Here is a 12,543-nt window from a genome sequence, read left to right on the forward strand (position 1 = left end):
TAGGTTTAATAATTATTTTATTTATAAATCTCCACCAACTCTTGCCTGTCATATTATTCCAGGTATCACAGATGGATTATATAACAGTATTTTCACATGTTCATCTGCATGAAAATTAGGGGAAAGAAGAGATGTACAGACTGCATGAAAATGACACCTTAAAGTTCACATCTATAGTGCAGTGTTCTGTAAACATAGGCCTGTGAGCTAGCTCTGTCCAATTGCCATCCAGCTGCATGATTGTGGGCAAGTCACTTCTGTTTTCTCACTTTTAAATGATCTATCATCTGGATTCTCTATCTCATACTCAATTGACTGCATGCAAAAATACCATGAAAATACCATGCACTTGAAGTATGAATATTACCATAAAGTACTTTACGTATTACTAGGCTTCCTCATTTTAGAGTAATACTATTCATAATCAGTGAAAGTCATTTGTTTGCAAGGTGATCTTTTTAAAAGGAATTCTTAGGCATTAGTCTTACTGACAATCTGTTATGATTCTGAACCAATGGCTTGATTCTTAGGGATAGGATATGATAGTAAGATATATAACAAACATGAGTTCTAATTGACAACTGATACAATGAAATGGCTCATTAGTTCTCTGAAATCTAATAATCTATGAGAAATGAGGTCAAATTGAGGGGAAAAAGTCCACCATGGCTTAAGTGACTTAAAATCCAAGTGAGAATCGTGGTAATTGGGAACAAACATTCACCTAAATTGAAGCTTATTTGTATAGAAAAATATATCAAAAAATAATCACTGAAAATCAAATTCCCTGTGAATTTTTAAAAATTAAAATTCTAACCTTTCAGTTCTGAAAAACTGCTTCTTCAGCAAAACATTCAGCATAGACTATATTGCCCTCAAATCAATGTTGTAGCTAGATAGATAGTAAGGTCCTTCCACCAAATTTTTTTAGAAAGAGTCACATTACTTTTTAATAGCAAAATGAGCTTCTCTTGGGCTTCAAAATTCAAGGGACAACCTAGGAGATATTTATAATGATAAATAAGGGAAGACTTTGGCATGCAGAGTAGAACTACATCATTATGAATATCTGGCAAGCTGATCTATATTTGTACATGTCTAGGGTACAGCTAACGTGATTATTACAGGTTTTTTTGGAACCCTGGAGGACAAGGAAAATAACCTGGGAGATAACTTGTAACTTATCAAGTACCATTAATGCAGTCTCCATACTATTTATTACTCTCGTGTAAGTTCCTTAGAACTTTTTAGCCTTTGGGTCCTCTAAGCCATGGATGGAACTGTTTAGGGAGTGGTTACATATATGCAAAGAATTTTCTACTTCAGAAATATTCGTGTTTATCAAAGTGAAAAGATAAATATGACACATGCTGAAAGTGTGCAAAAAAGTTTCTGTGAGCAGCCAATTATTTGGGTACTAATTAGAAAGTATCTTCATCTGAGTCAATATCACTTTTTGGTTTTGTAAGCCTTTCCAGTTCTTCTCCATCCTAAAAAGAAATATGAAATCAGTAATTAATTAAAACAAAACTAGAAATGTAGCATTTGTAATGATTACTAAGGAGAAACCTTACTGGTAAATGTATTTCATTAAACTACAAATATAATCTAGTCAAATGAAATTCAATAAATACTTATGTTCTTAGAAAGTTCATTTTTGACACATAAGGAGATTCACAAAACATGGACAAGCAAGCATCTCAGGGCTTGAATTTCAAAGTTGACAACAGGAACACAGTAAAGAGCGCCCTCTGCTGGTCTTCAAGGGAAATAACTAGTGGTTAAAGAAATAGGTACAGTATAAATAAGCTAGGCTACTATCTAAATTGTTACTTTTTTTTTTTACCTATAAAGTAGGGCAAGCAGTGTTATCAGACCACTGGAAAAGAATGCATGACTTTTGAAACTATACTCTGGCTGAGATAAGGGCATTTGGGACCCACGCTTCTAATTTATTTTTTAAAGCACATTTATTTATTTTGAGAGAGTCAGCATGAAATGGGGAGGGGCAGAGAAAGAGGGAGAGAGAATCTCAAGCAAGGCTCCACGCTGTCAGCACAGACCCTGAAGTGGGGCTCGAACCCATGAATCGTGAGATCATGACCTGAGCTGAAACCAGGAGGGGGACGCATAACCGACTGAGCCACCCAGGCGCTGCTGATTTTTTCACCTTAGGCATCTGTTGTGCCACCACCTCAGTGACACTGCTGATGGAAGCTCTGCCATGAACTCTAATGGGCAAGAGACTGTTTTCCCAAAGAGTGAAATGTTCATTTTGTGAAGTGCTTGGCATTTTGGGTGTACAGGAAAATTGTAAATTTAAAGCTAGAGGAGTTGGTTTCATCTTTTAAATATATATCTAACTCCTTACTTCAGTCTCCAAAAGATCACTGTTCATCTGTCAACACCATGCCTGACAGACCTTCCGAAAACAATTATAAGCAACTGGAAGAATAATGCTTATTCAGAATAACAACATAAGTAGGTTTCTAGAAAATATTTTTCTCTTACTTATGAAGATAGTTTTGAAAATCACCTTCATAGTGAGTTGAGGCCTACCCTTCTGGCACCGTGTGGTTTACAAGCAACTACAGATGGAAAATCAAGGAGCTTACATCTAACAACACCTACTAATGTCGAAGATGGTCAACTTTTGTTGCCAATGAGGCATATTTCTCTGACTATGGCAGAGTGGAAAGAGTAATGGAGTGAGACCTCATGGGTTGATCATAGTTTTTTTTACGTACTATCTATAACCCATTTAGCCTGTCCAAATCTGTTTATTCACTCCACAAACCAGAAAGACTGGACAAGATAACTTGTGTGCTGTCTCCCAGCTCTGTGGCTCTATAATATTCTAAGATACAACTAACGGATAAGGTCCTCGAGGCTCTGATTCACACTCTTTCTTGACCACTGATGGCATTATCACGAGCCCTTGCACACGTAAGTCCAGTGAATGTTTGCTGAATAATTTTTAAAAGTCACAGAAATCTAATACACCCTTTGATAAATAAGCACTGATCGACTTCTTTTCTATGAGCATGAACTGAATCTGGGAAGAAGAGGAGAAAGGCAGCATCTCCATAGACTTACCCCACTGGAGCGCTCCCAAAGGCTGCCACTTAGATCTCGGATCCTTTCTTGCCTAGGTGCATATTCCAGACCTTGAGGCTTGCTGGCTTTGTAAATAAATATGGAGAGAAGAACCGATGGTGCTTCTAAGAAAAACTCCAGGGAGGGCCTGAAGTCAAAGACCAGGACAGACACCGCTGTGATGATGACAGTGGTGACCTGGGCCATCAAGACGTGGAACATGTTATCTAGGAACTTCAGAATAAAAGCCACTGAGAGGCCCTGGAATGCAGTCACAAAAATAAGGGTGACTGAAAACACATTGTGGCCATAGAAAACCCCACAGTTCTTAATCTGTTCACTGTTACTGCTCTGAAGGACCAGTGTCAGTCCATTAAAAAGAATGCCAAAGAAATAGAGTTTGCTATTCTGTATGAAGATGCTTTCAGTGAGCTGGTTCCCTTCCTTCAATATCTTTTCATTATAGATATTGGCCATTGAGGAAATAAAACACTGGACTATAATAAGCACATGGCCCAAACCGAGACGGATGTGACTGAAAATCATAGCTGTGGTGTTCCACTTAGTTTCAGGAAAAGTCCATGCCTTTGCTGTGCAATTGACTTTTCCGGGACATTCGCTTCGGAAGAGAAGGCAGGAATTGGATGGGCTGAAGAAGGCATCATGATGAAATCCATGTCCTGCCAGGTTATGCTGTGAAGTTTCAGTCCCAGCAGTGAGAGCCACAATAGATAAGAACAGAATCAGGAGGGAAGCCCACTGTATCCAGTTCAGGTGCCTCCTGTTCAGAGAGGAAAAACAGGATATTACTACTTTTTCCCCTCCCTTCCCATATTGACTGTTTCTACTGAAAACTCTGACACTTAACTACTTGGATGAATAAACTGTACCCAATTTTTGCTAGCATTCCCAATTCAAGTTCAAAGGAGACCTTTTGGTGTCTCTGCTTCTTAAATTTGGTATTTTTATTCTTCTTTACAATAACTTCCCCTTAATACCATTGCCATTGTAAGTTTCCTTTTAACCTACAGGTTTAACTAAGTCTCTTTTCTACCTCCAGAGCTGATTTTAGATCTTTGTAAAATAACTTTTTATCTTGCTATAAAGTAAGTTATGGCAGGGATTCTCAACCTGGTTTCCTTGAACCTGAATGTGATGAGCTTCAGAAATCTCTAAGTCCTTGCAGTGGGTGCCACATCTATACAGTTGAGTTCCTGTCTCTGCCCCTAACAATCCCATGAGACCCTTCAAAGCTCTGTCAAATTTCAAAGGTGTTCATGAACCAAAAAAGATTTAAGGAGGGAGCTAGCTCCTAGATCCATGGCCTAATCATTAAGCATTTTATAGCAAACTCCTGTTTGGGAAGGCAAGGAAAAAATATTTTTAGTGTTTCAGTTTACAAAGTCTTAACAATGCTTTATTTCTTTATTTATTTTGTCTAACCACAAGCTTGTGTAATATAAATGACACACATTATTGTCAATCTATTTTGTGGGTTTATTTAGTTCAACAGACATTTAGTAAGCAGCTGCTGTGTGCCTGGGGAGATAAAGAAGACTTGATCTCCATTCCTAAGGAATTTTAATAGGAGAAGAGCCATGAAACTAAGTAATGACAATATAATGTGTGACAAGTTATACACAGAACAACTGGGGTACAAAGGGGGAGGGAACACTTAAGTATGCAAATGGAGTCAGGTATTGTTTCCAAGATAAAAGGACACTTGAGTTGACACATGAAAAATAAACTGAAATTTGCCACATGAAAAGGGAGTTGGTGATATATCCAGGCAGAGGGAAGAGTCTATAAAAAGGCAACAATATACAATGTTAACTAAGAAAAGAGGAGTAGCTGACTCAGATTGGGGTAGTCAAGGAATAAAATCTTCAAGTTTAAAGACCTATCAGGTGAAGGAGAGGGCGTTCGTGCGCGCGCGCGTGCGCACACACACACACACACACACACACACACACACACAGAATACCAGAAGCAAAGGCAGAAGTGTAAAGCAACAGGTAAGAAATAGAAGTTACAAGATATAGAAGTTACAAGATTTTGGAGCATTTACTGAGCCCCTACCATGGATCAGCAATTTCTGTTCCAAGGAAGGACACAGTACTTTAAGACTGACTTCCCTAAGGTCATGTACTTACAAAAGAGCAAAGAAGGGATCTGAGTGATGGTCTGCATGTTTCTTCCTGGACCAATGACCCTCTTAAGTATAATGAGTTTTCAAGGTTCATATACAGGCAGATGTGTCTGATTTCACTAATGCTTCCATAGAGCTTCATGAGTGGAGACTGATAAATGCATAGACCAGCCTAGATAGCAGCACCATGTGCACAGTATCATGCTTTCTCATGTATACACTTTCAAAAAGCCAGATCTAGCATTTAGTGATGGGGCTAGCATAGCCCGGAAAGTCCAAAATTGTGAACTAGTCACATAAATTTCTGAAGGTGTAGCTGGTACACATTAAGTGGTAGAAACCAAATTGATTGAAGACAGGAAAGACAGATGAAAAGTACATGCCCAATTTATAAATATCATCATGAAACTAGTTATTGGACATCCAGACAAATGAGGCAATAACAATCTATAATTCCTATAGAAGTTTTCAATTCTGATAGCTGTAGACTTTCCACTAACATGGACATTGAGAAAAAAATAATCTAATTAAACAGTCTTAAACAAGTTAATCAGTACCACTGCAAACATTCATTCAAGGTAATGTTCTAGAAGGTAAAAATTATTAAGGGTTAGGCTGAAAATGGTAGATTTTCAGCAAAGAAAATAAAGCTTAATAAATTATCCCATAAAGTCAGCTGAGGATAGGTGCTCTTACAAATGACAGTGCGTGACAGTTCGCTCCTCAGTTTAGTGGATGAGACAGTAAAAAACTCACCTGATCCCTCCACTGCCCCAGTAAACCACCTGTAAACCGTTGGGATTGCTGCTCAGAGTGGAACATGTACAGCCAGAAGGCTCCTCTACCTGAGGGCCTCGACTCCCAAATGAACTGCTTGCCCACAGAGAGACCTGGTTCCTATGTTTTTGCCAGTGACCTCATTATTGTAATTAGATATTTTAATGATTACATAAATGACAAATTATGAGTGAAGGAAAAGGACTGCTGTTTTTATGAAAAGTTAAATGCTCTGGGAAAATTAAAGGCACACTACTCACAAGATAATCTGCCTTCAAACTGGGTACAGGTGAGCTAATTTTAAGATTAGGAAATAAAAATCTACAACAATCTACTTTAAAAGTATTTTTAAGAGGTTGCTCAATTTTTTTTTTTTTTTTTTTTTTTTTTTTTTTAGTTTATTTACTCATTTTGAGAGAGACAGAGTGAGCAGGGGAGGGGCAGAGAGAGAGGGAGAGAGAGAATCCCAAGCAGGCTTCACACTGTCAGCATGGAGACCAATGTGGGGCTCAAACTCACAAAACATGAGATCATGACCTGAGCTGAAGCCAAGAGTCGGACACTTAACCGACTGAGCCACCCAGGCGCCCCAAGAGCTTGCTCTATTTTAAAGAAACTAGAACCAGGAAGCATGTATGATGTAGATTGAATGTAGCTTCAAGAAAGAAGAGCTACAGAGCACTTGGGTGGCTCAGTAAGTTAAGCATCCAACTCTTGATTTTGGCTTAGGTCACGATCTCAGGGTTGTGAGACAGAACCCCCTCCCCCCAGCCTGCTTGGGATTCTCCCGCTCTTCCTATTGCCCTCCCCATGCTTGCACGTGCACATGCTCGCTCTTTCTCTCTCTCTCTCAAAATAAATAAACATTTAAAAAGAAAGAAGCTAAAACACTCCAATCAGCAAATCCCACACATTCTCAAAGGCCTGAGCTCTTCAGAAGAATGATGAATGGACATTTAGATATCTTAAACTGTTTATGTATTTTTTACACATGATTCACCACTTTGAGTACTCTTAGTAACTCAACAATTAAGTCCAAATTGTATCAGATAAGAGCATCCCTACCAAATTTGGTGATATTAAAACAGGGCACAACATGAAAATAATTAAATGGAAAGACTCAGATGACTTTTTAAAACAAAATTGTACACATTTCTTAGTAGCACAGAGTGACCAGTAGCAGATTTACAATGAGAAATTATAAAAAAGAATTATCAAATGAATGATTTTGGAGAAATGCTTGTGCTACCGAGTGGCACTGTTATTTCTCTGATTTTGAAGAGTAAATGTTACCATAACTTCTAAGACACCCATCATCTGTGCCAAAATGTTCTTCCTTGATTTTTTTTCCCCCAACAGCTTTCCTTTGAAGATATCAGAGAAACGTATATACATTTTTTTAGACAAAAATGGTTACCTTTTGCCCCCAGTTCTCAATGTTCAGGTTGATACTACCATTTCCTAAAGACTAATTAAACAATATTATACAACTTCACCAAGCCTTAAACAGCAAGCCAGCAAGGCTTTGAGGGATAACACCTGCGACCAGTCTCCACTGTGGACCAGTGGCTATTCCTCAAAGAGCAAATGCACACATTCACATGGGGTTTCTCTAGAACATATGGTAAGACATTTGGACGGTGATCTTTTGTGTACCGCTTCCAAATTCTTCCAGGTAATTCTTGCATTAGTCACTGGGCTTCTTTTTCCCTACCTTGTAGCCTTATACTATTTGTCTTCATGGGAAAGGTATTTGGTGGCTCCGCTAGAGTCAAGTATAAGACAATGGCTTTCATATTCATATTCACCATGAAAAATGAGTTACTTATGGCAAACACATTAAGAATATGACAGAACTCAAGCTTCTATTCCTGGGTCAAAATTTTATTGCTAAGGGCAAAAGAAGAGTAGACTGAATAACAAAAACCAAACAATATATACCACCAACAACAAAAAGATCAAAATAGAACAAAGTTGATTTTAAAATATAATAATAGGGGCGCTTGGGTGATTCAGTCGGTTGAGTGTCCGACTCGTGGGATCAAGCCCTGCATCAGGCTCTCTGCTGAGCGTGAAACCCCCTTAAGATTCTCTCTCTCTCTCTCTCTCACTCTCACTGCCCCTCTGCCCTGCTCGTACATTCACTCTCTCTCTCTCTAAAAATAAAAAAGAAATTTTAATTAAATAATAAAATAAAATAAACTGTAATAATAGATAATACAGTACTTGGAAGACATTCTCATAAAAGACAGTATTAGATTAATTATATTATTTTAGCACTATTAAGAGTAGCTTCGGTGCTAATTTGTGACTCAAATGAAGACTCCCTTTGGGAGCTAAGTTAGTGCTTCTAAAAATAATTAAAAAAAATGATTTTATTGTTTGTTTAATATAAATAACTTCAAAGGATTCAAAGCAGATATTAACAACAAAGCAAACACATGTCTAAGAATATTACTGTTCTATTAAGAGGTAAAATATGTGAAAAGGCCTTTTGGAACTTCAGTTCATAACGTTAATTATTATTAAAACTAGCAATAATATAATACTTATTATAACTAATAGTATTATAAAAGCAAACATTTAAAGTTTAACTAGATTTAGATTACACTAGGAATTAACTTCCTTTTCCTCTTTCCTTCCTTCCATCCATCCATCCATCCATCCATCCATCCATCCTTTAGAGAGAGAGAGAGAGAGAGAGAGAGAGAAAGAGAGAATCCCAAGCAGGCTCCATGCTCTCAGCACAGGGTCCAAAGCAGGGCTCATCCCATGAACTGTGAGATCACAACATGAGCTGAAATCAAGTCAGACACTTAACTGATTGAGCCACAGGCACCCTTAACTTTCCTAATACAAATAGTTAAATGCTTAAAAATTTAATGGGCCATCTCTGCCCATATATTAGCTCTCTCAGCCTGACAGGGGCAGTTCTAGTTGGTCTCTGCCTCTAACACTGCCACCCCACATACTCCCTTCTCCATGGTCAAAACCACTTATAAATACTGCAAAATACCCAGTGGCTCTGCGCACAGACACCGCTTGGAACAAATCTACTTATGAATGGGGACAATAACTCCTACCTCCTGGGGTTGTTGTGGGGGTTAAGTCTAGATAGGCGAAAGGCCCTCCGATCAGCCCTTGGCTCTGAGGAGTCTTTGGTGTGATTATCTTGTCACTGTCAGCTGAAAGCCTGCTCGCACTGTTGTCTACCAACCAGTAAGACCAGCCCTGGATAAGGCCTGAGAGGCCCTTCATCTGAACCTCAGAGCCACAGCTCAGGCTCTGGAGTAAACTTATAAAAAACAAAAACAAATAAAAAAAAAAAAACAATAAAAAATATTATATACAACTACAGGCACAGCTAGAGCTATCGGTTAATTCCAAACCTAGCAATACATACTTTATATTTTTGCTTTGGAAAACTTCAATTTTAAATTGATACAATTTTGATCTAATACTTACGTCTTGTGTAACATAAGTACACCACTACGTGTACCCATAAACTGTCATTTCAAAGGAAAAAAATTTAAAAACCCAACATGTTTTTGAGACCCCTTTATGAGATGCCCTTATTAAATAATGAGCCTTTCATTATATGTCAGAGCCCATTTTTTTTCTTCCATGGACATGCATCTTTAATTTTATCACAGTAATAAATATAAAGATATTACTATATATACACACACACACACACACACACACACACGTATATATAGCTACTTAAGAATGTATAGATACCTATTTATATTACTATATATATATATATATATATATATATATATACACATTTTTTCCCCTCAGAAATCAACTTTTTGTCCTATAAAGTGGCTTTTATGTTGATTTTAAAGACTTCAAAACATTTTTGGAATAGCATTCTTTCACTTTCTAGTTGAATTATTTTCACAATTCATAAATTAAATGAAGAACCTGATGCAGAAACAAATTTCAGGGGCACCTCAGTTGGTTAAGCGTCCAACTTCAGCTCAGGGCATGATCTCATGGTCCGTGGGTGGGTTGGAGCCCTGTACTGGGCTCTCTGCTGTGAGCTTTCAGAGCCTACTTCGAATCCTCTGTACCCACATTTTCTCTGCCCCTCCCCAACTTGTGCTTTTTCTCTCAAAAAAAAAAAAAATTCAGTGCACTCTAATATTTAACCTGGATGAAATATAATGTTCATTTTTTTCCCATCTCTCACATCAAGCATTAAATTGAATGCTTCCTCAGGGTAAAAGAAAGTCTTTCAAGAACTCCATATAATTAATGTACTGAATGCATCACGTATTCAACAAATATTTATTGAGTGCCTACGTGCCAAGCCATTCACCCTTACATACACATAAATTATGAAAGCACATAGTATGACATGGCACATTGAGAATAAGAAATTAAAAGGGCAAAGTGAACGTAAAATAAAAAAAAAAAAAACAATCACAACAAATATAACAAGAAGTTAATTTTATTTTTATCATCAAGTAACAACTTAAACTGGAGTTAAGTGCCCAGATCCCATTACACCTTAGAATATTCTGGCCTTTATGTGGTGGCAGAGACTATTTACTTAAAAATGTTTACTATATTCAAAGGTCCTCCTGGTGACAGGAAACATTGGTGACAGCATTTTTAAAAGCAAAAATCTATCATTCTTATTTATTGTAATTTTGACTAGATTTCTCATGTAAATCTTCTGCCAATTAGAGCTTAGATCATGTACTCAAGTAGTTTGATAAAGAATTTGCCACTCTTTACATCTCCAAACTACAAGTAACAAATGTACTAACAATATTTAGGAACTTCTTGGTTCCCTACTAAAGTATAGAGATTCTGAAAAAGATAAAAAAGAAAAGAAAAAAAAAAAAAAAACCTCATGAATTTGTTGAAAAGTTGGCACTGAAAATTAAAGTAACCTGGACAATTATTTATTTATTTATTTATTTATTTTTGAGATACTAAGAAAAAACTTTTCATACATCTAGTTGCAATGATTTAGATAGGCCAGCACTGGAGCTGCTTTCCAGATGGGTTAAACAAGTTGCCCAAAGCCAATTAGGAATAAAATCCTGGCCTTGGGATTCAGAGGGTTCAGTGCTCCGGGTATATGATCTGAAACAAGGCTGTGCCGTTTTAAAGTATGATATATGCTTTCAGAGCAAGTTACTTACTTCAGCACTATCCTGAATAGAAGAGCTGTTGTTATAATGCTAAAATTTGAGAAGATAACAGCCATGGCCTAGAAAGAAGGAGAAGATAGAATTACAATCCAAACAAAGTAGTGACCTCAGAAATCTCCCAGCCTGCTGGTTCACCTGACAAAAAAAGCTTTTTGGTCAAAAACCTGAGGGGTTATTAGGGCAGCTACTTCACTAGAGGATGAAATTCCATTTTTATTGCTTGTTAAATTTATACAGATATGATCAAATTATTGGACAGACTTTGAAAACTTGTTTAAATTCAGCAAATGCCTGTGTAAATAATCTGTATGTGCAGATCAGGGAATACTTATCAACTCTAAATGTTTAGGTCCAAAAATAATAGTGACCTTACTTATGAAGCATACTTTTTCAGGCTCTTAAAGTGCTTTATAGACTTTTAACACCGTTTCCAGAGGTAGAGAGAAGGCAAGTACTATTAGGCCCATTTATACATTAAGACAATAGAGGTAGAGGTTTTTAAGCATCTTTACTGTTACAGGAATTGAATCGGTTCTCCTGGTTGAACTGCAGTGATTCAATACCAGTGATTCAGTCCCAAACTCATACCTGACAGTCCTTGGATTTATTCACATTGCTCTACACACTTAGAAATGTGGTAGCCAGATTTCATAAAGATGGGTTTTTATGAAGTCAGTCATATTTCACATAGAGAGTATTAATCTGAACATGTATATAATTTGGCTCAAAAAGTATGAAATTTCATCAGTGCTCCTCCATATTTGGATCTGACAACATTAAAAAAAAATTAAAAACAAATCCTACTCATTTACTTCACTCTACCTTCTTCCTTGCTCAGTTTAAGTTCACTAAACTCCAAAGAGTATTTTTCACTAGTCCTATATAACCAGCAAGCATGGCTATCATGCAGGTAAATTAAAGAAATAAGAGTGAATCCAATAAAAACCAGCAAAAATTCCAAGAATACAACATTGTTGTTTTTCTACTGAATTTTTTATGAGAAGCACTGTTTTAGGAATTTCACTGTGTCCTCTGGAGACAAATGTTTGTGAACCCCTTGGTAAAAGCAGAGAAAAACCTACGGAGAAAAGTAAGTGGCTGGTAAGAAGAGGGAGGACACAGTAGCTCTGATCAACCACAACAATGGAGCGGATGCACCTAACCAAGCAGCCTGGCTGACCTGATGATGAATTTAGAACCTACTTTCCATGCAAGTGCACAAAATAAACAAAACACCAGAGCTCTTTGCCCCAAAATCTCTGTGCATCTCTATTTAATTCTTTCCAACTAGACTGGGCACAGCAATACACAGAAAATGCCATGTGATTTCTTTTGTAATATCTGTGGTTG

At 37.2% G+C, this 12,543-nt stretch overlaps 1 protein-coding gene across 5 annotated transcripts in view; it reads right to left on the minus strand.

Moving 5' to 3' along the window:
* Window positions 1-12,543, minus strand: part of SLC35A5 (solute carrier family 35 member A5) — a 24,941-nt gene continuing 12,398 nt past the window's right edge. For all 5 annotated transcript variants that reach the window (XM_047874701.1, XM_047874700.1, XM_047874703.1 and 2 more), the window contains 3 exons: window positions 11,185-11,252; window positions 3,097-3,877; window positions 1-1,490 (listed from right to left, as the gene is read on the minus strand). In XM_047874701.1, coding sequence (XP_047730657.1) covers window positions 1,422-1,490; window positions 3,097-3,877; window positions 11,185-11,252 — 918 coding nt within the window. In that variant the 3' untranslated portion in view covers window positions 1-1,421. The remainder of the gene's footprint in view (window positions 1,491-3,096; window positions 3,878-11,184; window positions 11,253-12,543) is intronic.

The sequence above is a fragment of the Prionailurus viverrinus genome, chromosome C2, assembly GCF_022837055.1.
Source record: "Prionailurus viverrinus isolate Anna chromosome C2, UM_Priviv_1.0, whole genome shotgun sequence".
Lineage (NCBI taxonomy): Eukaryota > Metazoa > Chordata > Mammalia > Carnivora > Felidae > Prionailurus > Prionailurus viverrinus.